The sequence below is a fragment of the Thalassophryne amazonica genome, chromosome 9, assembly GCF_902500255.1.
Source record: "Thalassophryne amazonica chromosome 9, fThaAma1.1, whole genome shotgun sequence".
NCBI classification, from domain to species: Eukaryota; Metazoa; Chordata; class Actinopteri; order Batrachoidiformes; family Batrachoididae; genus Thalassophryne; species Thalassophryne amazonica.
Window position 1 is genome coordinate 106,836,809 of NC_047111.1, and position 24,679 is coordinate 106,861,487.

General features: G+C 40.6%; 1 protein-coding gene and 1 long non-coding RNA gene across 2 annotated transcripts in view; one reads left to right on the forward strand and one right to left on the reverse strand.

Annotated features, from left to right (window-relative positions):
- mark4a (MAP/microtubule affinity-regulating kinase 4a) overlaps positions 1 to 24,679 on the forward strand; it is a 95,416-nt gene that overhangs the window by 37,692 nt on the left and 33,045 nt on the right. Inside the window, exons 3-8 of the mRNA XM_034178924.1 lie at positions 600 to 653; positions 15,268 to 15,316; positions 15,618 to 15,683; positions 16,353 to 16,423; positions 16,512 to 16,568; positions 17,731 to 17,967. Of these exons, the coding sequence (XP_034034815.1) occupies positions 600 to 653; positions 15,268 to 15,316; positions 15,618 to 15,683; positions 16,353 to 16,423; positions 16,512 to 16,568; positions 17,731 to 17,967 (534 nt within the window). The remainder of the gene's footprint in view (positions 1 to 599; positions 654 to 15,267; positions 15,317 to 15,617; positions 15,684 to 16,352; positions 16,424 to 16,511; positions 16,569 to 17,730; positions 17,968 to 24,679) is intronic.
- LOC117517769 lies at positions 3,031 to 23,299 on the reverse strand. The gene is made up of 3 exons (XR_004562826.1): positions 23,288 to 23,299; positions 12,540 to 12,544; positions 3,031 to 3,310 (listed from the first exon to the last, which is right to left on the reverse strand). It is a non-coding gene; the product is annotated as an uncharacterized LOC117517769 (long non-coding RNA).

The following is a 24,679-nucleotide window of genomic DNA, read 5'->3' on the forward strand; positions in this document are numbered from 1 at the left end:
CGGTTGTGGGAGAAAATGAAGGATGGGTCGATTGAGAGAATTTGTTTCCAGAGTGAAGGAAAGTGTTGGCTGTGTGTTGTTTAGTACAAGGTAGGTGTGGGGAGATTAAAAAAAAAAAACTTTTTTCCCTCAATATTAAGAAATCACACATTCCTAATTCTAGAATATTGTAACATTATCTTGATATGAGGGAGGCGTAGTGGATTTGTGGTTAGCACTGTTGCCTCAGTGAGAGGACCCCAGGTTTGTTTCCAGCCTCTCAACTTTTTAGCCCCTTTGGAATGTCAGTTTAATTCATGCTTTTTTTCAAGACATGCTTTTACAAGTCGTATATGCTTTAGAATAAATGTTTGCTTTGGGGAAAATGATGCTAAATTGTCGGTTTAGCTTCTGTTAGCTTTGCCAGAGTCTAGTTGGATTAGGGCAGCTTTCCTAAGTTTTGGCTCTTGATAAAGTGTGTTTCACTGTGGATCAGCAGGAAATTATTTATATCTTTTATAAACAAAGGCAAATTATGTTTGTGTTGCACATTTTTCTGAGGAATTAATGTGGTCATGTTCCTTCATTAAAAAAACCCCACATCTTACTGTCTCTTCCAGGTTGCAATAAAAATAATTGACAAAACTCAGTTGAACCCAACCAGCCTACAAAAGGTTAGTGTTTTGTTTTTGTATACTTATACATCTGCCTTTGCTGATTAAGATTTTGTGAAGTCATGTTTCTTAACTGCTGAATGATGTCTAAATTTCCTGCAATGTGTTTCAAATATCCAAGTCGGGTTTTTATATAGAACGGAATTTGTCCAAAATCCCTTTGTGCCCCATTTTGTGTTCAGATTACATACCTTCTAAACAGCAAAAAGGAGTTGGATACGCCCCAAATGCACTTGCGCTTTACATTTTTGGCAGTGAAAGGTAGGGCCATTAATATTCATTATTATAAGGCTGCGACGCTACGCACGCTCTGATTGGCTGATTACTGGTCTGATATTTTCCCATATCAGACCAGTTTCCATGACAATCGGTCCGGAACGCGCATTTTCTTTACAAACCAGGAACCTAAAAATGCCATTTGAAAAAGCAAGTCGGACATGAACGTACTCCATAAATATCGAAACAGCATCTGAAAAAACAAAGATTGATAGCTTACCAGCTAACAACCGGGCCATCTGTTAGCAAGTTCTTCATGGAGGTGAAACGAACAAGTCAGACTACGAGCCGTTAGCAGCTTTCATATTTGGGCGATACTGTAAGTTTGCATGTTTATATATATAAAATAGCCATATAATAAATGAATTATTAACCTCAGTTGCTCGGTCTGTACATCGGTCTGATATTTCCCCGTACAGACGTCACGTCTAGATATGAATATGTACCAGGCAACAAAACACTGACATTCTAAACGGTCTCATTCATCTTTTGATCTCAAGCTTGAAAATAACTGAAGATGGCTTGTCGCTGCAATACTTTTGGAGGGTTTATATTACAGAATGAAGGGTTGCTATGATGCGTATTATGGGGACTCCGAAATATTATGTATCCTGTTGCTCCAATTCTAAATCTTGTCTCATCTGAAGGTAAAACTGGCAAAATGTTCTGTTCTATGCAGGACTTCACTCCTGGCATCTCAAACACATATGTTATGAGCAATTATTGCATTCCCAATTTGATCCTTGTGGCCTGCAGGCTTTTGAGTTCATGCGGGCCAAGTGCAGGTATAAAGAGATAAGAGTGCAAGAGAGGCGGACTTAAGGCCACACAAGGGAGACACTTTGGTCCATCTGCAAAGAAAATCTATCAGGACTAAATTAATACAAACAGAACAATGACTGATGTGTTCTAGCATAGACTTTATTTAAATGCATGTAACTGACTGAATCAGCTGTTTCACAAATTATTCATGCCATGTCTAAATGAAATCACATCACTTCAGATTAAATAAACATTTGTGTCTCAACGTTATCCAGTAAAGAAGCCATGATGCTAATAAAAATAAAAGTTTCTCACGGATGCAGTCACAGCGTGATTTGTGATTAATGTGCATTTACAGGCTAATAAATTTAAACATTTAACAATGGCTTTATCCTCAAAATCAAGTGGTGCAAAGGGCACGTCCAAGGGCACACTTCTATTTAAGTGGTGGAAAATATGAGCACAAAACTGAGCGCAAAGGGGTTCTTCTTCTTAAGTTGAACATTTTCTTTTTTATTTTACTCGCTGCTTCACTCCTCTCTGGCAGTAAAACTGAATATATGCGCTGTGGACAAATCATGGCATTTTAAGGTGTCATCTTGGGCTTGTAATAACATTGATAGCTATTTTTTTTTTTTTTTTTTTTTTTTTTTTTTTTTTTTTTTTTTTTACATTTTAAGGACCTATCAACTAATCAAGAAAATAATCAGTTGAATAATCAATTATGAAAATAATCATTAGTTGGAACCCTAATTGAGAAACAGGATGGAAGTGAAAGGATTTCACTTTCACCTTCAAGTTATCAGATGAGCACCAACTTGTCAGAGTACACACCCGATAGTGGCCACCAAAGCTCCCAGAGGTGAAGCAGTGAAGCAGTAAGGTAAAGTTTTGTATTTTTTTTTTCTATGAATTTTACTTAATTTAATGGATGTTAGCAATTTGCTTTCATTGTGTAATACTGATAATGCCATCTGTGTCTGAGAGTGCAATGATATGGGTCAAGCTGAGTGGAGCTACCTCTTAAGTTACATGTACATACTTGTTTGCTTGTGTCAGATCCATAGACTACCCATTCATCTATTTTCTAAACCTGCTTATTACAGCTAAGGGTCATAGGGGGCTGAAGCCTATCCTAACAGTCATTGGGTGAGAGGCAAGGTAAACCCTGGACAGGCCCCAGTCTGTTGCAGGGCCAACACATCTAGACACACAGACGCATTCACACTCCCACTTACACCTACAGTCAATTAAGAATCACCTACCCTGCATGTCTTTGGAAGTGGGAGAAAGCCGTAGCACCTGGAGGGAACTCGGACAGAACGTGAGGCAACATTGCTAACCACTAAGTCACCATGCTGGCCATCCACAGACTAACCATCTCTAATTTTGTGGTCAACCAGAAGCAGGAACTAGAAGTACAACTTCCAGCAAGGTCATTGTTCATATGTGTGAATTACACCTCAGAATGGTTTTTGGCACTCAGCCAATCTCAGGAGTTATTGTGCAGTTTAATAAAAATGGCAGAGCAGGTCCAAACACCCTGGCATGGCTGTTTCTGGACTCATTCCCCAGGTGGTGCCAGGTTAGCATCATCTGCTGCTCAATATTTGTGGAACCTGTGCAGCTCATGAATGAACAGCCTTCATGTCAGTCATGTTGTGTCATGATCTTGTGGGGAAAATCTGAACTCCTTTAAATGAAGATCTCGACCAGTCCAAAACTTCTGGCACACACGTCTGTCATTCCAGGACCTAGTCTGAGATAGGTCTACGTCACGCTAAGGTTGGTCTCAAGAGCTGGCCAAACCAAAGTGTTGATTGTTGTCGAACCAAACTTCACTCACAACAGTCCACCCCCTACCAAAAAAACAAAAAGCCAACTAAACAGAAACAAAATGGCTGCCAAGCTAGACACATTCTATGAAATAAGTACTATGAATGTGCCACACGTAGATAAACTAAGAATATCTCCACCATAAAAGAAGGACTGGGTGACCCTGATATGAGATGAGTCACCCCCTCCAAAGACAGCGATTAGCCCAGAGACAAGAGATGATCTCCAAAGCAGAGGTCTCCTCTCGCTCCCGTCCAGTCCATAGCACCTGCCAAACAGCATCACATCCCATGAGCTCTTGCGCTATCAGCTGCTCCCTCATCCCTGCCCCTTCAGAGGGGGACACAGCTGAGAACAAACCCAAACCTCTGAAAATCTCCCGTACTACATCGCTGCACTATTACAACACGTTAACAAAGCTGAGTCATTTCTGTGTTTATCATATGAGAATGCTCCAAATATATCAGATGGAGCATAAGAGCATTTTTAATTAATGTAGCTACCTGAAAATGATGAAGTAAATAATAATTTGATTATATACAGCAACTCATGGTACTTTAAGCAAGTGTGCAAGACAAAATAATTTCAAATTGAGTGAAACAAAAATAAGATTGAACAGAAACAGAAACATAAATTCATATACAGTTGTATGCAAATGTTTTGGCACTCCTGATGATTTCCATGATTTTCCTTTATAAATCATTAGTTGTCTGGATCAGCGATTTCAGTTGAATATAACATATAGCAGATGAATACAGTGATATTTGAGAAGTGAAATGAAGTTTCTAGTATTTACAGAAAGTGTGCAATAATTATTTAAACAAAATTAGGCAGGTGCATAAATTTGGGCACCCTTGTCATTTTATTGATTTGAATACATTTAGCACTAATTATTGGAACACAAAATTGGTTTGGTAAACTCATCAACCCATGACCTCCTTACACAGGTGAATCCAGTCATGAGAGAGGGTATTTAAGGTGGCCATTTGCAAATATCTCTCCTCTTTGCATCTCTTCTAATGAATGGCAACATGGGAGCCTCTAAACAACTCTCAAATGAGCTGAAAACAAAAGATTGCTCAACATTATGGTTTAAGGGAAGGATACAAAAAGCTATCTCAGAGATTTCAGCTGTCAGTTTCCACTGTGAGGAACATAGTGAGGAAATAGAAGACTGCAGGCACAGTATTAGTTAAAGCCCGAAGTGGCAGGCCAAGAAAAATCTCAGATAAGCTGAAGCGAAGGATGGTGAGAATAGTCATAGTCAACCCACAGACCTGCTCTAAAGACCTACAACATGATCTTGCTGCAGATAGTGTCTCTGTGAATCATTCAACTATACAGCGCACTTTGCACAAAGAGATGCTGTATGATGCTGTAATGCAGAGGAAGCCTTTTCTGCGTACACGCCACAAACAGAGTTGCTTGAGGTATGCTAAAGCACATTTGGACAAGCCACCTTCATTTTGGAATAAGGTGCTGTGGACTGACGAAACTAAAACTAAGTTATTTGGCCATAACAAGGGGCGGTATGCATGGCTGAAAAAGAACACAGCATTCCAAGAAAAACACTTGCTACCTACAGTAAAATTTGGAGGTGGTTCCATCATGCTGTGGGGCTGTGTGGCCAGTGCAGGTACTGGGAATCTTGTTAAAGTTGAGGGTAACATGGATTCCAGTCAATATCAGCAGATTCTTGAAAGCAATGTTCATGAATCAGTGACAAAGTTGAAGTTGCGCTGGGGCTGCATCTTTCAACACGACAATGACCCTAAACACTGCTTAAAATCTACTAAGCCATTCATGCAGAGGAACAAGTACAATGTTCTGGAATGGCCATCTCTGTCCCCAGACCTGAATATTATTGAAAATCTGTGGTGTGATTTTAAGCGGGCTGTCCATGCTCGGAAACCAACAAACCTGAGATGTTTCATAAAGAAGAATGGTCCAAAATACCTTCATCCACAATCCAGACTCTCACTGGAAGCTGCAGGAAGCGTTTAGAGGTTGTTATTTCTACAAAAGGAGGATCTACTAAATATTGATGTATTTTTTTCTGTTGGGGTGCCCAAATTTATGCACCTGTCTAATTTTGTTTAAAGAATTATTTCACACTTTCTGTAAATCCTATAAACTTAATTTCACTTCTGAAATATCACTGTTTGTCTGCTATATGATATATTTAACTGAAATTACTGATCCAAACAACCAATGATTTATAAAAGAAACTCATGGAAATCATCAGGTGTGCCCAATCTTTAACATACAACTGCATGTGTGTTACAAACCTGTTTTTGTAAGGTGCATATGAGTGTTATCCCTTTCAAATACCACACATATACAGTGCTTTATTGTAGACCAAACTTTTAGCGGGCCTCAGGGCCTATATGGGACTTACTTTCACTTCTACAATCATTGCCTCACAAGTAAGACCATTTAAAATGTTGGATTTGGGATGAAAGATTTGAATCCATTTTCTTACGTATTTGCTTTTAACATGTTGCTTCTTTTGTTGCTGTCTTCTCAGTCTCTATTGCATCACTCGCAGTGACCTTGAACTGTTATAATCTTGGTTTTAGCACATAAAATGAAGTTATTGTTTTCTTTATTCTTTCCACCACAGTCACACATCTCTCTTTGATTTGGCCGCTGTTTCTTCACCTGAAAAATTAATTTTCTTTCTCTTACACTACCCATTTTGAATATTAGCTGCGTTAAAGGTAAACTGTAATCCCAGTTTGTGTGTTATCCTCCTGCTTGGTGCTGGAGCACGAGAGAGGTGAGGGGTTGGTTACTGATTAGGAAGAATGTGTTACAACTGGCCGGTGATGACAGCAGGCTTCTTTACGTACCTGACACCAAAGAACCAATATTAGCATAATCTGCCTTAATAGATATGTAGAGGGAAGAAAGTGAGAAGTGTACATCAAAGAGGTTAGTAAGAGACGAGTGATAACAGATGACATTATCTAACCTGTGGAAAACTGCAGTGAAATCTGAGATAAGAGTTACAGATTTTAGGGCAGGTGGAACAATACTGAGCACTTTTGCCTCATAGCAAAAAGGTTCTGGGTTTAAGTCCACCAATGCTCAGTTCCTTTCTGTCTGGCATTCATGGGTAATCCAGTTTTCTCCCACCATCAAAACATGCACATTAGGTTCTTTTCCTTGTAGACCTGGAATTTCACCAGGCATCAAGCATAAAATCAAAAAAGGAATTCCATACCAGATTGGGGGAGATGGACACGCATGATACACTGTAGTGAAACCAAAAAATGGGATCAGCCAAAAAGGCAAAAAAAAAACCAAACAAAAACCCACAGTCATTTAATTGAACAGTGTTATGTTTCAAGCCCAAACCTAAACATAATTTATAGTTGAGGAGTCTTTTTGCCAAAGTCATTGGCAGTGAAAGCGGGGGGGGGGGGGGGGGGGGGGGGATTTCCCCTGTGAATTTTTTTTTATTTAAATCCAGAGCACATGGGTCTGTGTGATAGGAGTTGGACAACAATTATGTAGCTATAGGTTTGATTTTAAGTATGTGCTTTATGCTATCTGTTTGTGTCCTTGGACAAGACATTTTGTCTGCATCATCTCAGTCCACCCAGCTATAAATGGGGACCAGCTTTTGCTGAGGAAATGGCTTGGTGTCCCATCCAGGGGGAGTCGTAGATTCTCGTCCACTTCATGCTACAGCATCCGAGGGTCCAGTCTATCTGGAAAGTATTCACAGCGTTTTACTTTTTCAATTTTGTTATGTTACAGCCTTATTTAAAAATGGAGTAAATTCATTTTTTCCCCTCAAAATTCTACACACAACATCCCATAATGATAACATTATGGCCTCAGCACCTCTAAATCTGAGACCATGGTTCTCAGCAGGAAATCGATGGATTGCCTACTCCGGGTAGGGAATACAGTCTTGCCCCAAGTGAAGGAGTTCAAGTACCTCGGGGTCTTGCTCACGAGTGAGGGGATGTTGGAGCGTGAGATTGGCCGGAGAATTGGCGCAGCAGGGGCAGTATTGCATTCGCTCTGCCATACTGTTGTGATGAAAAGGGAGCTGACCCAAAAGGCGAAGCTCTCGATCTACTGGTCAATCTTCGTTCCAACTCTCACCTATGGTCATGAGGGTTGAGTCATGACTAGGGATGGGTATCGAGAACCGGTTCCTTTCGGGTATCGTTAAGAAATTATTCAATCCACAGACATCAATAACCTTTTTTGCTTAATGATTCCCTTATCGGTCCTTCAGAGTGGCCATTGTTTTTGGGGGTGTTTGTCAGTAAAATGATCATTTTTCTACATTGATTACAGACCCTGCAGTGGGTCTGTAATCGGCTTTTCTGCAGCACAGCTCTGCTTGAACCCTGAACCAGTTGAAGCAGTGATTTGCAGATCGAAGCAGTGCTTCGCGCTCTCAGGAGTTGTGGGCAGTCCTTAAAGTGGCAGTAACACTCCGTAATCTGTTTAATCCCCATAAAATCCCTGCGGAACTCCTCCGCACGTCTGTCTTAATGTGCCGAAAAAGTGCTGATGTCCAAGTCTTTTCACAATTCCTGTGCTAGTCAGATGACATACCGGATTAAGACAGCGTCCAGTTTAAAAATGAACGGCACATTTCACTGTAACAGGAGTTTTTGTCATGGAAAGAGAAGCGGCTCCACCGCGCGTCGTGGTGGAGCTGCATGGCGCAAAGAAACGCCGTGATGAAGCCTCACAGGACATGTTTGGGCATGTCCAGCTCATGCACAATCACAATCGGATATTCACAGAACTGGAAAGCAACCGGAATCCGTCTGAAATCCACCTGAAAGCCGTCCTGTGAGACCAACACGGAGGTGGTTTTGTGCCGCGTAATGAACGGCTCCGTGGTGCGTCCCTCCGCTTCTTTTTCCATGAAAAAAACTCCTGTAATGGTGGAATGTGCCGAAAAAATGCTGATGTCCACATCTTCTGCCTTTTTGTGAAAGTCAGACGAGGTCCCGGATCAACAAAGCTTTCATGTTGGAAATGATCTGGTTGTTCCAGCGGGGTGTCAGTCTGTCGATGGGGGCTGGGAGCGCGCCGCGCTCTCAGGAGTTGTGGGCAGTCCTTAAAGCGGCAGTAACACTCTGTAATCTGTTTAATCCCCATAAAATCGTCCCTGAAAGCCATATAAATTTTCCGAACGGTGTCCACCTGGAGGTCTCTCACAGTTTCTGGAAAAGAATTGATGCAGCAACGATCCAAATCGTTCAGACATTTATTCGCAATAAAAATAGACAAGAGGGGTAGACCACACCTCACTCAAAGCCTGCTCACAGGCGAATGACGCAACCGACAGGCATGAAAAAAACTCACGAGGGTTCAAGCTTGTCTGACGCAATCACACGTGATTCAAATCCATATGGTTTTTTAAAAAAATAATAAGGTTGGATACTTTTCTAATAAACCTCGTATTTTATAACTTAAAAACGGGACCGATGCTAAAGCATTAGCATGTCTATGGCATTTTCAATGTTAAAGTTAGCATTAAACTGTTGCAGTTGTCTGCACGTTTGTGTGCATTTGTTTTCTTTATAATAATTAATAGCTCAGGGTTTGTTGTCGTAAAAGACTTAAATGTATTACAAATTGTAATTTTTTTAAATTTATTTTTGTTTATATATTAATAATAATAATAGCAACAACAACAATGCTACAATACAGTTTTAGAGAAAGAGACAAAAAGAACCTGATTAAAAACACAGATATAACAATATAAAACCAACTAAGAATCAACAGAAATAAATAAGTGTTTCCTGTGAACACCTAGTGACTCTTAAAGCTCCACTTCATCCCTGTCTTATTTAAGTTTAATGACAATTTGTTTTGGTCAAACCATATTTTCAATGTGTTAATTTCTTCAGTGATTTCCTCCAGAACTATCTGCCAAACTAGAAAACTGCTGCATCCTAGTAAGAGCAGAATACTACTGGAATGAATTTGAATAAGGAAAGTTTTTTCTCACTAAATGGATGCTGCACTCACTGCAGTTTATTGTCTGGAATAGCCCCAGATTGCATTTCAGAGCTTCTAGAATTCAAACATTTTTGTGTTGGTGGTGTTGGGGGTAATTTTGGGTTACAGCTTTTTTTGTTTTTCACTACTTTCTTCCCTAAATATGTCAATCGTGAGTCACTTTTGTGCAGATTAAAGTCACTAACTGGGACTCCTGTCTTGTTGCGAGAAAGAAACGAGAATCGCCCTCCGTTCTGTTCACACAGCTGCAAACGCTGCACAGCTCTCTGACGAGTCAAGTTAGAACGATAGAGTCCCGCCGGAATTAATAACTTCAAAGCGAAACGCAGTTTAAATCAATTGACACCTTTTTCCAAATGTTGTAATACAGACAAACTGCAATCGACCAAAACGTTTTTTTTTTTTTTCCTCCCAAAACAAGACATCCTGCGCTGACGTGTAGCAGCCGGCTGAGTTCAGCTCAGAGGTATGGAGAGACATTCATGCCAAAATGTCTGAAAGGAAATGCTTTTGACAGAAAATACAGATTTTGTTTATTTTTATTTATGTCCAGATATCAAGGACACAGTGACCAATTTCATATTTATTTACTTTAAGACTCAATAAAATACATAGAAAACCTGTAAAGCCTACTTTTAGTACAAAATTCACAAGAGGTATCGATAAGGGAATCGACAAGGAATCAGCTCGATAAGCAGAATCGATAATGGCATCAATACTAGATTGAACTAGATTGCAGGTACAAGCGGCCGAAATGGGCTTCCTCAGGAGGGTGGCTGGTGTCTCCCTTAGAGATATGGTGAGACGTTCGGTCATCCGTGGGGAGCTCGGAGTAGAGTTGCTGCTCCTTTGTGTTGAAAGGAGCCAGCTGAGGTGGTTCGGCGTCTGGTAAGGATGCCTCCTGGGCGCCTCCCAAGGGAGGTGTTCCAGGCACGTCCATCTGGGAGGACACCCCGGGGAAGACCCATGACTAGGTGGAGAGATTATATCTCCACAATGGCCTGGGAATGCCTGGGATCCCCCAGTCAGAGGTAGTCAATGTGGCAAGGGAAAGGAAAGCCTGGGGTCCCCTGCTGGAGCTGTTGCCCCTGAACCCAGAAAAGCGGTTGAAGATGAGATGAGATTTTTTTTTTTTTTTTTTTTATTAAAAATAAAAATAAAAAAACTAAGAAATCACATGTACATAAGCATTCACACCCTTTGCTCAGTACTTCTTAAATATGATGTCACAAGCTTGGTTCACCTATCTTTGGGCAATTTTGCCCATTCATCTTTGCAGCATCTCCATCAGGTTGGATGGGGAGCATCGGTGCACAGCCATTTTCAGATCTCTCCAGAGATGTTCATTCAGATTCAGGTCTGGGCTCTGGCTGGGCCACTCAAGGACATTCACAGAGTTGCCCTGAAGCCACCCCTTTGATATCTTTGCGGTGTGCTTAGGGTCATTGTCCTGCTGAAAGACAATCTGTCGCCCCACTCTGAGGTCAAGAGTGCTCTGGAGCAGGTTTTCATCAAGGATGTCTCTGTACTTTGCTGCATTCATCTTTCCCTCAATCCTGACTAGTCTCCCAGTTCCTGCCTTTGAAAACATCCCCACAGCATGATGCTGCCACCACCATGCTTCACTGTAGGGATGGTGCCTAGTTTCCTTCAAACATGATGCCTGGCATTCACGCCAAAGAATTAAATCTTTGTTTTATCAGACCAGAGAATTTTGTTTTTCATGGTCTGAGAGTCCTTCAGGTGCTTTTTTGGCAAACTCCAGGTGGGCTGCCATGTGCCTTTTACTAAGTACTGGCTTCTGTCTGGCCACTGTACCACACAGGCCTGATTGGTGGATTGCTGCAGAGGTGGTTGTCCTTCTGGAATGTTCTCCTCTCTCCACTGAGGAATGCTGGAGCTCTGATAGAGTGACTGTTAGGTTCTTGGTCACCTCCCTGACTAAGGCCCTTCTCCCCCAGTTGCTCAGTTTAGATGTGTGGCCAGCAATAGGAAGAGTCCTGGTGGATCTGAACTTCTTCCATTTATGGATGATGGAGACCACTGTGCTCATTGGGACCTTCAAAGCAGCAGAAATGTTTCTGCACCCTTCCCCAGATTTGTCCCTTGAGACAGCCCTGTCTCAGAGGTCTACAGACAATTCCTTTAACTTCATACTTTGTGCTCTGACATGCACTGTCAACTGTAGGACCTTATATGTAGACAGGTGTGTGCCTTTCTAAATCATGTCCAATCAACTGAATTTACTCCAGGTGTCTACAATTAAGCTGTGGAAACATCTCAAGGATGATCAGTGGAAACAGGATACACCTGAGCTCAATATTGAGCTTCATGGCAAAGGCTGTGAATATTTATATAAACGTATATTCTTAGCTTTTTTAGTTTTAATAAATTTGCACAAATCTAAAAAAATCACATTGTCATTATGGGGTATTGTGTCTAGAGGTTTGAGGGAAAAGAATGAATTTAATCCACTTTGGAATAAGGCTATAACATATAAAAAATGTGGACAATGTGAAGCACTGTGAATACTTTCCGGATGCACTGTAGGTCACTGGTAACATGGGACTGAGAGCATATATAGAACACGCTTCTTCTAATTTCTGTTAAATGCTGGAGGGTTTTTTTGTTTGTTTTTAGTACTCTGTGTTTTTAATTTAATCATTTGTGATGTAGATATTATCAACTGCATCAGTATTTACATATTGTTATTGTTATTGTCACAGCAGCAATTTATTTCTGATTGACTTGATTTGTGCACTTTCTTTATATTAAAATTAGGACTGTTATGTCATTTGGTCATTTGACTGTCTACGTGCATTATTTTCTGAAAGAAGCTGTAGAATAGTGCTCATCCTGTTCCTCGAGGAAAGCTGTTACCACACACAACAAGGATTGTGTTTAATCCACTAATTTATTGGCGTTTTCTTCGCACGATTGTCTCACGGAAATTCTACCCCACATTCTACTCCAACATGTCCGCTTTCTCCGCGTGTCCATCCCTGTCACTTACACTGACGGCTCGCTATTTATTTGTGGCTGTTAACGACGGCCAGGATCAAACATGTAGCCAGGGGATTGTTTATTGTGTTGGACCTGAGAACTCTGTCTGGCCGTGACAAGTTGGGAATTAATGGCCCACCGGACGAGACGTTTTAGCACTACGTATCCCAAGATCCCCTCTAGCACAGTTGGAGAAGCTGGGAAAGAGCCTTGTCTTAATACCTGGGTCGCTATGGCAACAGTGACGTCTGGGCACTGCTAGAGGAGAAGACTGAATGAAGGAGGAGGGAATGGAGGGAGACAAGGGGGAGGACTGAGCAGAAAGGATAGAGAAGCTTATCACATCATCTTTCTTTTCTGACACCTGGAGTTCAGCGTAAGGAGTTCAGTCAGGGCCTCTTTTTTTGGCGGGGAGGGGGGGAAGAATATATATGAAACTTGGGATGCTGGTTTAAATTTAATCCCCTGCTGTGCTCTCACAAATATTCTCCCCCGATTCAACATAACACACACAGTGCGAGGCGCTCAGGCTGTGAGTGGAAGTTGGTCTGGCTTTGGCTGGAGAATCGCCACATTTGTGTGTGGGCTGTTTGTTGTCGTCGTTTTAATTTAGGCATTTTCACTTGTGGTTTACTCTCTCACACATATCCATTTGGATGGATATCATAGGAAGAAAATGTTTGTTATTCTCATCTCTGTTTGCTCACCCTCGCTCTTGTTCTCTTGGAGTTTCAGTGGTTTTAGTTGAATTTCAGCAACAACAGTGCACATTGTTGAGGTTGGACATGTGATTAAAGGTTTCATATTGTCACAGGTGTTGTTAATTTTATATTTACAGTTGAATGTCTTTGGGGTTTCATGGTAAACATTCTTAAAGTTCCACAAATCTACATCTGTGCATGTAGAAACTGCTAAGCTATAAGCAAACCTTAGTCTTGAAACAGGTCATTTTAGGCTTCTGTGACGTATGTCACATATGTCCATATCTGGGTCCAGTTTCACAAAGCAGTCTAATTTTTTAGTCTATCAAACTTACTTAGGCGACTACAGTTAGTTGCCCAACATTATCCATCTAATCACTGTTTCACATCAACGGCTAAGCTTATAGATAGCCATCTTATGTTAGTCGATGATTTTCACAAGCATAACGGCCTTGCGAGTGTCACTGCCAAGAAACGTCTCCAATGCGTGATAATTTTTTTTACGTCCAGGTTGGTCGTTGTCATGAACTATCTATCCAGCCTTTGTTTTGTTAACTGGCTTTATTAACATTTACATCCAATCCATTTTCTTCCACTTTATCCGGAGTCGGGTCGCAGGGGCAGCAGCTCAAGCAAAGCCGTTCCCAAGCCAGCCAAGAGATGTAGTCCCTCCAGCGCACCCTGGGTCTTCCCCGGGGCCTCCTCCCAATGGGACGCGCCCGGAACACCTCTCCAGCGAGGCATCCAGGGGGCATCCAAAAAAGATGCCCGAGCCACCTCAACTGACTCCTTTCGACGTGGAGGAGCAGCGGCTCGACTCCGAGCTCCTCCCGAGTGACCGAGCTCCTCACCCCAGCCACCCTGCGGAGGAATCTCATCTCGGCCACTTGTACTCACAATCTCGTTCTTTCGGTCATGAACCAAATCTCATGACCATAGGTGAGGATCGGAACGTAGATCAATCGGTAAATTGAGAGCTTTGCCCCCCTACTCAGCTCTCTCTTCACCACGACGGTCCGATACAGCGACCGCATCACTGCAGATGCTGCACCTATCTCTATCTATTAACATTTACAGACATACAAACTGCAGAACGATGTGCTTAGCACTTAGCCTAGCGGTTCTTCGTCTACACTTATGTCAAGACTTTGTGTGCACCCAACGCTGCTCAGTGTAACAGCGACACCCGGTGGCTAATGTGAACCATGGCCAAAAACGAAGGAAGCTCTCCTTTTAGAGGAATATGTGACATAGGGGGTGCCCTTGAGTGTTCCATAAAGTGGTGGTACATGATAGCTGCCATTTTTTGAGGTAAGACACTGAAGATTTGTCAACTAAAATAAGATTAGCCTCCTCTGTACCAGGCTAAAAACTTTAGTCAGGTAACGCAAAACATTAGCCATCAAAAGATTAGTTGATTGAGTTTAGTTGACTAAACAAGATTAGACTGCTTTATGAAACAAAGGCCCTGGTGTCCTACTTTCTGTATTAGACACGCCCCCTGTGCTAATCTGTACTCTGTGAGGCAGAAAGAAGCCCTCCCCCAAGGGAGAGGGGGTGTGGCAGGAAGCAGCCTCTTCTTTCATTTAAAGAAACAGGCAGAGAAACTGATTATTTATTTGTCATTACAGATTTTGGGACATTTTCTTTAAAGACACATAATGACCTATGTTAACTGGCTAAAGAGGTGTGTAGTATCAAAACTCAGATTACAGTACGGACATGTTCCATGAAACCATTCAGTATGAAAGATTTACTGCATGTACAAGTTACATTTTGACCCATATCTTAAAAGTTATTTTAACTTGGGCGGAGGAGGTGGGGTCATTAGTTCACAGTGCAGTTTGTACGTGCACACACTTGGGGACAATACAGATATTTTGATTTTCCTTTTTCTGAAATGGTGCCACTTACAGTCTCAGGTTACAAAATATAGAAAATTGAGAAACTTGACCATACAACAGACATTGTTCTTTTTTTCCATGAATATGTCAATGTCACAATTTGATGTTTAAATTTCTTTTTCTTATTAGCTATTTCGGGAGGTACGAATAATGAAAGGCTTAAATCACCCCAACATAGGTAAGGCAGATACACTTAGTCTATTTAATATGTGTGGGTGTGGCCATGCTTGTGCTCGTGTGTGAGTTTTACTTCCATGTGTGTGTGAACAAACTAACTTGTAATGCTTTGAAAAACTGATTGTATTGTCACAAGCAATATCTCAGGCATTGCATTGACATTTTGAAGTTGGATTTTCTAAAGCACATTGTCTGTGGCAGATGATGTCAGACTGACTAACTGGTTGTGCTCTTCTTTATATGAATGTGAGCTTTGCTTATATTTATAATTGACATAAATCTCATTCTGGGTTGGCCTACAGTGCAACTGTTCGAGGTGATTGAGACGGATAAGACGCTTTACCTCGTCATGGAGTACGCAAGTGGAGGTGCAGACATCAACCGTCATGCTATGAGTGAAAATAATGCAGTAGTTTATAGATGTGATTTCTTGCATAGTGATAGACCAATAGGAATTGTTTGGATAATCAAAAATTTCAACAGAATGAATTGGATCACAGTCTATAATAAATAAACTTTTAAAAACTAAAATATATCTTTAAAGCATAATTATTTGCCTTACCTTAGCTTAGCTGTCTTCCCCATTGTCCTCTGCTGTTCCACACAGTGCAAATAAGTGGTGTGCTGAGTAGTATGAAATTTATTGCCTCTCTTTACTCAAGATTGTAGCATTTCAGTTTGAGAGCATGATTTATTAATTTTGCTCATTTTCTAAGACCCAGCATGTCATCCTGGTTCAGATCATCTTGTAGTTTTTTTGGTTGTTGGCACCCAGCATAATGATGCATTGCCACTCCTAGAGTGTGGATCAGAGAGTACCTCAATCAGATCAACATACAGGAGTAGTTTTTAGTTGTCACATGTAGACATTGCCATCTTGTGGTCATAGATGATAATGTAGTATATTTTTGACATATAGGGCACTTTGAAATATAAGTCGCAGGACCAGCCAAAATCCTGCTAAAGCTCTGTAAGCAATATAGCTAAAATAGTTTTCACTTTATTACCTGATGTGTTTCTGCTGTGCTTGCTCACAGGTGAAGTGTTTGACTACCTCGTATCTCATGGGAGAATGAAGGAGATTGAAGCCAGAGCCAAATTTCGACAGGTAAGAAAAACATGCCATGCCCACATTGTACTAATTTTTACATTTAATTGGGTGTACTACAGGTTTGTGCATATGCTCGTGTTCACAGATTGTTTCTGCTGTCCACTACTGCCACACTAAGAACATTGTCCACAGAGATCTGAAGGTGAGAATTCTTCAGATGAATTACTTTCAGGAGTTACGGTTCTTACAAGAGTTAAGTCAACAGATGCTACAGTATCCACTGCAGTTATTCGCAAAAAAAAAAAAAAAACAACAACCAGCCTTTAAATAAATAAATAAATACAGCGACCCATGATCCAACATAGGCTCTAGTGGAAGACTGTCAAAAACGGACATTGTTGTGGTGACTGTCTGAAATAACAAAATTTAGCCCATATTCAGAGGCCATCTTTCAGTTAAAGTTACTCAGAAAGTCCAAGTTTCTATTTGAATTGATCATTTTTCCTGAAAATGAGCAGACATGCCTGTTCTGTCCTTTGAGACCAATGATACAGTGCTTCACAGAATATCAGTAACCGCTAAGATGTCTGAAATTACTCAACAACCCCAAATTTTTATGCGATCCAATTCAACATTTTCCTTGAAACTGGCCAGAAATGCCTGTTTTGACCTCTGAGCATCATAAGTGACTCAGCAAAGATATTCCATTGAAAACGGAATTTAAAAACAGTCTCTTTCAGCGTATGGTAATACAGCAGAAAGGAAATGACTTTGCTTAGAATCATTTGGCATCAGAATTAAGACGATGGTGCCAATTCCAAATCTGGCTGGGGATGATGTTGCAAGTGGTGCACCTTACACCAGGAGAAAAATTGTCTCGTTTTGCCAAGAATTTAATTTCTTTCAGAAAATAGACTGTTTAAGTAACCCGTCTCAGAGATTACACTGAATTGAAAATTATATTTTATCACATTAGTGTTAGTCGATGAGGGTGCCATCTTTGCACTACCTTTGAACATTAAAGTGCTGAAGAAAAGACAGGCTTGTTTTTTTGTTTGTTTTGTTTTTTTAATCTAGCTGTAGGAGGCAGTTGAAGCCTGGCATTCCTGAACACACGCAGTGACACACATACAGTATGAGTCACGTCCAGTAACTGTTGTCCAACAACACACAAGAAATCCCCCTCCCCCATCTGTCTCACATTCGCTTTCACTCCTATTTTTCATTACAAATCTCATTCATCTCTTCTTTCCCTCTTGATCTCATCCCTTTCTCCTCCCTCATTCAACCTCACTCACTATTGTTCTGTTGTTTGTGTACATTTTCTACCCTTCCTCACTTCTGCCGTACGTTCCTATGTCCAGGCGGAGAACCTTTTGCTGGACGCCGATGCCAATATCAAGATTGCCGACTTTGGCTTCAGCAACGAGTTCACGCTGGGCAACAAGCTGGACACATTCTGTGGCTCACCACCCTACGCCGCTCCTGAGCTGTTCCAGGGCAAGAAGTATGACGGGCCCGAGGTGGACGTCTGGAGTCTCGGCGTCATCCTCTACACGCTCGTCAGCGGGTCATTGCCATTTGATGGGCAGAACCTGAAGGCAAGTGGAAGGGAGGATGGACTGTCTGTCTGGTCTGTTTGCACTCAGAGGGACTTATCTTCCACCTGGTGCCCAACACAACACAAGTGTTATTGCTCGTGTCCTCACACAGCTATTGTTTTTACACCCTGGCCCAGTTTCATAAAAAAGTCTAATCTTTCAACCTACTAAACTTACTTAGTCGACTACAGTTAGTTGCCCAACATTATCCGTCTAATCACCGTTTCACATCGACAGTTAAACTTAGATTAGCTGTCTTACCTTAGTCAACAGTTTTCACAGACATAACAGCCTCGTGCGTGCCGTTGCCAAAAGACAGCTCCAATGCTTGACAGTTTTGTTTTCATCTAGGTTGGTCGTTGTCATGAACTATCCAGCCTTTGTTTCGTTAACTGGCTTTATTAACATTTACAGACCCATATGAACTGCAAAACGATGTGCTTAGCTTTTAGCCTAGCAGTTTCACACTTCAGTTTCTTCTTCTACACTTCCGTCAAGACTTTTTGCCCACACAACGTTGCTCAGCGTAACGGCGACGCCCGGTGTCTCATGTGAGAACTGTCACGAATACATCATGACGGTCGTCTGCTTCAACCATGGCCAAAAGCGGAGGAAGCTCTCCTTTTGGAGGAATACGAGTGACATGTTGGTACATGATAGCCACCATTTTTTGAGGTAAGACACTGACGTTTTGTCAAAATAAGATTAGCCTCCTCTGTACCAGGCTAAAAAGTTTAACGTGACTTCTCAGGTAGTGTGAAATTTTAGCTGACTAAGCGTTCTATGCAACAACGAACATAAAAAAATTAGTCAACTAAGTGAGTTTATTAATTTAAAAAGACTGCTTTATGAAACCAGGCCCCAGCACCCACGTACAGTAGTGTTCAGAATAATAGTGCTGTGTGACTAAAAAGATTAATCCAGGTTTTGAGTATATTTTTTTATTGTTACATGGGAAACAAGGTACCAGTAGATTCAGTAGATTCTCACAAATCCAACAAGCCCAAGCATTCATGATATGCACACTCTTAAGGCTATAAAATTGGGCTATTAGTAAAAAAAAGTAGAAAAGGGGGTGTTCACAATAATAGTAGCATCTGCTGCTGATGCTACAAACTCAAAACTATTATGTTCAAACTGCTTTTTTAGCAATCCTGTGAATTACTAAACTAGGGATGTCCCGATCAGGTTTTTCTGGCCCCGATCCAATTCTGAGTCATCTGATTTTGAGTATCTGCCGATACCGAGTCCCGATCTGATACTTTAAAAAACTGAATGAACAATGAACAAATGCTAAATATATAATCATTTCATTTTAATCACCTCATTTTATTATTTATCACTTAAACAGTGCACTTCTCCTTGAGGTAGCTTGAAAAAGCAAGTAATAATCTACCAGACTTAAAAAATGTACAAATTTCCATGTTATTTGTCTAAAAATAAATGTCCAAGATTCCTTATGTTAAATAAGAAATTATCTAATCTGAAATAACAGGTGGTTTTAATTTATAGATGAAAGGTTTCTAAAGAACCATTTATTGATTTAGCTATTTTAATTACAAGTGTTCTAAACTTTTTTTAAACAGTAATCAGGTAACAAACAACAACAACAAAAAACATTTCCAAGGATTTTTCTTCAGACACGTGGTTTCTGCACTGATCTGTGGTTCAAATCCCAGCCTGACTGGAAAATCACTAAGGGCCCTTGGGCAAGGTCTTTAATCCCCTATTGCTGCCGGTGTGTAGTGAGCGCCTTGTATGGCAGCACCCTGACATCGGGGTGAATGTGAGGCATAACTGTAAAACGCTTTGAGCGTCTGATGCAGATGGAAAAGCGCTATATAAATGCAGTCCATTTACCATTTGTACAGATCAGTGGTTTCTGCCACTAGTCTTCCGTGTTTTGGCCCGACGCGTCGTTCCTATTGGACAGCGCAAAGCTATGTCACAGCTCAGAGCGTCGAAAGTTCAAAAATCAACTTGAAAAGTAAAGGAAAAAGAAAAACTTACATTTGTGTCCTGACAGTCCTCAGTGTCCCTCTGATGCTTTACCAATGTTCAAGAAGTTCAGAGCAGCGCAGTGAACGTGAATGAAGACGGAAGCTCTTTAAGATGCGCTCCTAAATGTGATGAGTGCGCATGTTGCTCGTGCACACACCATCTCTCGCTCCGTTTTGCAGACAAACGATCACAGGACAATATGTTTTTTTCTTTTTGTTAATCAGATGACAGATCGTCATCCTGAGGACTTGGTCAGCACCGGGTCCTGCTGCGCACGGAAGGATGACTGAGCAAGAGTTTCGGTGGGAAAGTGTCCATCATCCGCTTGTCATTTCATCGAGGCGTCAGGCTGAGCGCGTAAACACACAAACAGCAGTTCTACGAAAGAAACTTTGCGTGCGTAACTCCCCCCACCTCTGTCTGGGTGAACTTATGTTTTTTCTTTGTTCAATTAAAAAAAAAAAGATTGGGTTGAACTTTGACTGACGCCTCTAAAAAGCAACGCGTCTCACGCCTCTGACGCTTCCGACGCGTGAAAGGCCCATTAATCTGCAATAATGAGCCTGAAATAGCGCTGATCAAAATAATGAGGATAAAATCTATATCGGATTCCTGATCGGGAGGCAACGTCCGATTTCGATCAAGTTTGAAACCACATGATCGGGCCCGATTTCCGATCACGTGATCGGATCGGGACATCCATACACTAAACTAGTATTTAGTTGTATAACCACAGTTTTTCATGATTTCTTCACATCTGCGAGGCTTGGAGTCAACCAACTTGTGCACCTTTCAGCTGTTATTCCACTCCAAGATTCTTTAACAACATTCCACAATTCATTCACATTTCTTGGTTTTGCTTCAGAAACAGCTTTTTTGATGTCACCCCACAAGTTCTCAGTTGGATTTAGGTCCGGGGATTGGGCAGGTCACTCCAAAACATTAATGTTGTTGGTTTGGAACCAAGATTTTGCTCTTTTACTAGTGTGCTTGGGGTCATTGTCTTGTTGAAACACCCATTTCAAGGGTATGTCCTCTTCAGCATAAGGCAACATGACCTCTTCAAGTATTTTGACATATCCAAACTGATCCATGATACCTGGTATGTGATATATAGGCCCAACACCATAGTAGGAGAAACATGCCCGTATCATGATGCTTGCACCACCATGCTTCACTGTCCTCACTGTGAATTGTGGCTTGAATTCAGAGTTTGGGGTCGTCTCACAAACTGTCTGTGGCCCTTGGACCCAAAAAGAACAGTTTTACTCTCATCAGTCCACAAAATATTCCTCCATTTCTCTTTAGGCCAGTTGATGTGTTCTTTGGCAAATTGTAACCTCTTCTGCACATGTCTTTTATTTAACAGAGAGACTTTGCGGGGGATTCTTGCAAATAAATTAGCTTCACACAGGCGTCTTCTAACTGTCACAGCACTTACAGGTAACTCCAGACTGTCTTTGATCATCCTGGAGCTGATCAATGGGTGAGCCTTTGCCATTCTGGTTATTCTTCTATCCATTTGATGGTTGTTTTCCATTTTCTTCCATGCGTCTCTGGTTTTTTTTGTCCATTTTAAAGCATTGGAGATCATTGTAGATGAACAGCCTTTAATTTTTTGCACCTGCATGTAAGTTTTCCCCTCTCCAATTAACTTTTTAATCAAACTATGCTGTTCTTCTGAACAATGTCTTGAACGTCCCATTTTCCTCAGGCTTTCAAAGAGAAAAACATGTTCAAAACATGTGCTGGCTTCATCCTTAAATAGGGGACACCTGATTCACACCTCTTTGTTTGACAAATTGACAAACTCACTGACTGAATGCCACACTACTATTATTGTGAACACCCCCTTTTCTACTTTTTTTTTTACTAGTAGCCCAATTTCATAGCCTTAACAGTGTGCATATCATGAATGCTTGGTCTTATTGGATTTGTGAGAATCTACTGAATCTACTGGTACCTTGTTTCCCATGTAACAATAAGAAATATACTCAAAACCTGGATTAATCTTTTTAATCACATAACACTACTATTATTCTGAACACTACTGTACCCTAACTTACAGTTCCACTTGTTCTCATGTGGGCGTGTTATTCTCAACCCGAGGCACTCTTCTTGTTCAATGCATCAGATTGTCATGAGAACCACATTTCTGATATCAGCTGCTGATGACAGAGTCAACCCCCCACCCCGCTACTCCTCCAACCCAGATAAAGCAGTTCTAATCCTGCAGTCCAATCCTGTCAACTGCCTCTAAATCCATTTATTCCTGCCTACTGTATTATAACAGTCTGTTTGTTCATGTTCTCTGTGTTCTAGTCAAAAAATAATTTAAAAAAACCTTTGTTTGTGCTGCTACAGGACAGTGCGTTCTGTATGTGATGAAAACTGTGCAACCTTTTGAGGATCCTGCTTGCATTCATGTGTTTTGACCTGAGAAGAGAAGGCTTTTCATGCCGTTTTCTCACAGCCTAAAATGCTTGGAAACAAGCAAACAGAACTATTCAGAAGGTTCACTTCAGATCACGGTTCTGCACCAAATTAGCGTTCCAGATTGCTTGGTATTTATATTTCAGTGCATGGACTGCTGCACATTGTGTAGATGTAAATGATGCTGAACAATTAAAACTTAGTTTTTGTGACCTCTTCTAAAACAAATATTTGTTCTTTGTTGCATTAATTCTATTCAGCAGAATCTGATCATTAAACCAACTAAAAATATAATAATAATAAAAAAAAATCCAAAATCTAGCAGATGGCAATATATGCCACCGACCCCTTCACCCATTCCCCTAGAGCTTGACCAAATAGTGGAGACAAACATACATTTAAGCCCTCTCATATCTTTTAAATCTCACATCAAACCGCCTGCAGGGATTAACATTTTACACAGTGACCATCAGATTGGTCTCGTCAGAGCCCTTTATGACTAAATGTATCTACAATGATATACATGAACATACATATGACTAAGACTCCCCCTGGACAGCTGGCGTAATCACTGAAGTAGGTTACTTCCCCAACCAAGGCCGCTGCCCATTTACAGCTGGGTGGGTGGACTGGTCTGATCTAAGACAGGTAGTGTGAGCAGGATTCAAACCCAGGTCTATACATTGTCAGGCCACTTCCTTATTCATTGTGCTACCTGCTCTACGTATGTATGTGTGTAAACATTTTTTTTTGTGTGTGTGTGTGTGTGTGTGTGTGATTTTAAAATCTCTTGCTTGAATGTTGAAACCTGGGTGAAAAGCAAGCATTTTTAGCACTAAAGTATGCCTTATGTCCACAAAAGAAAAAACATTTTACATACACAAACATACACTGCAAAAACTGTGCCCCTCAAAATAAGACAAATAATACAAAGTCTGCCAATGGGGTAAGAAAAATTTACTTGTTTAGAATTCTCAAAACTAGCAAAATGTCTAGACACTGAATAATCAAAATGTGCCTTAAAATTAGGCAGAATTCTTATTTTAAGATTAGCCTCTGTCTTAAAATAAGGAAAACAATCCTTTGCTTGGATGATTTGAAATCCTTTGCCTTTCCTTGTTACTTGTTAAATACAGCTTGATATTAGCTGGAAAAACTTAAGAAAAAGTGAGATACATTTTCCCAGAATAACACATTTTTTTCCTGATGTAAAAAATGTTTGACAAGATTATTTTTCTATTTAGACAAAAATTAAGTCAAATTTTCTTTAAACAAGTGTTTAAAAAAGCACTTAGTGTTTTTAAAACACTTCTTTTTAAAAGTGTTTTAAAAACACTTTTAAAAAAGTGTTTTAAAAAAACACTTTTTTTTACTTTCTTAGATAGCAGTTTTTACAGTGTATTTCTGTGACTGCTATCATTATTATTATTTATTAATTTTCTGTACCAACTTAGTCCATTTAAGAGTCGGGGGGGCTGGAGTCTATCCCAGCAGTCATAGGGTGTGACGTAGGGTACACCATGGACAGGACGGCTCTCTATCACAGGGCCACATAGGCAGGCAATCATATTCACACCCGCACGCACACCTATGGGCAATTTAAAGCTTCCAATACACCTGCGTGTCTTTGTAGGTGGGAGGAAGCTGGAGCACCCGGAGAGAACCCACGCAGACATGGGGGTGAACATGCAAACTCCACACAGAAAGTGAGAAGTGATCCCATGACCTTCTTGCTGTGAGGCAACTGTGCTAACCACAAAGCCACCGTGCAGTATTATAATCATTATTATTATTAAGTTATTTCTATAAAAAAAATAACTAGCATGTGTTTGACTTACATGTGCAGCAGGGCCACAGAAAAAAATCCTTCAGGTTTGTGGACAACTTCAACAGCTGATGCAAGCACTGCAGATGTGCTAAAATCATTGATTTCCAAAATAATTATTTTTCATTGGCACCATTAAGAAATATTACAAAAACTACAATGGGTAGAATAATGACAAGGCAAGCAAGGCATCCAGAAGTGACATTAATCGAGATTACTTTTTAATTTCTGATTTATTTTTAGGCGTTAAAGGCTCTGTAATGACTCTCTAAATTATTGTTATTTTGACAATGATAGTATATATATATATATATATATATATATATATATATATATATATATATATATATATGCTGTCTATATATGTGCTGCTCCACATATATAGACAGCATAATCGGCTAGCTCTTAGCCGATTTAGCATGGCGGCTTCTCCTGTCTCTCCCGTACTTTTCT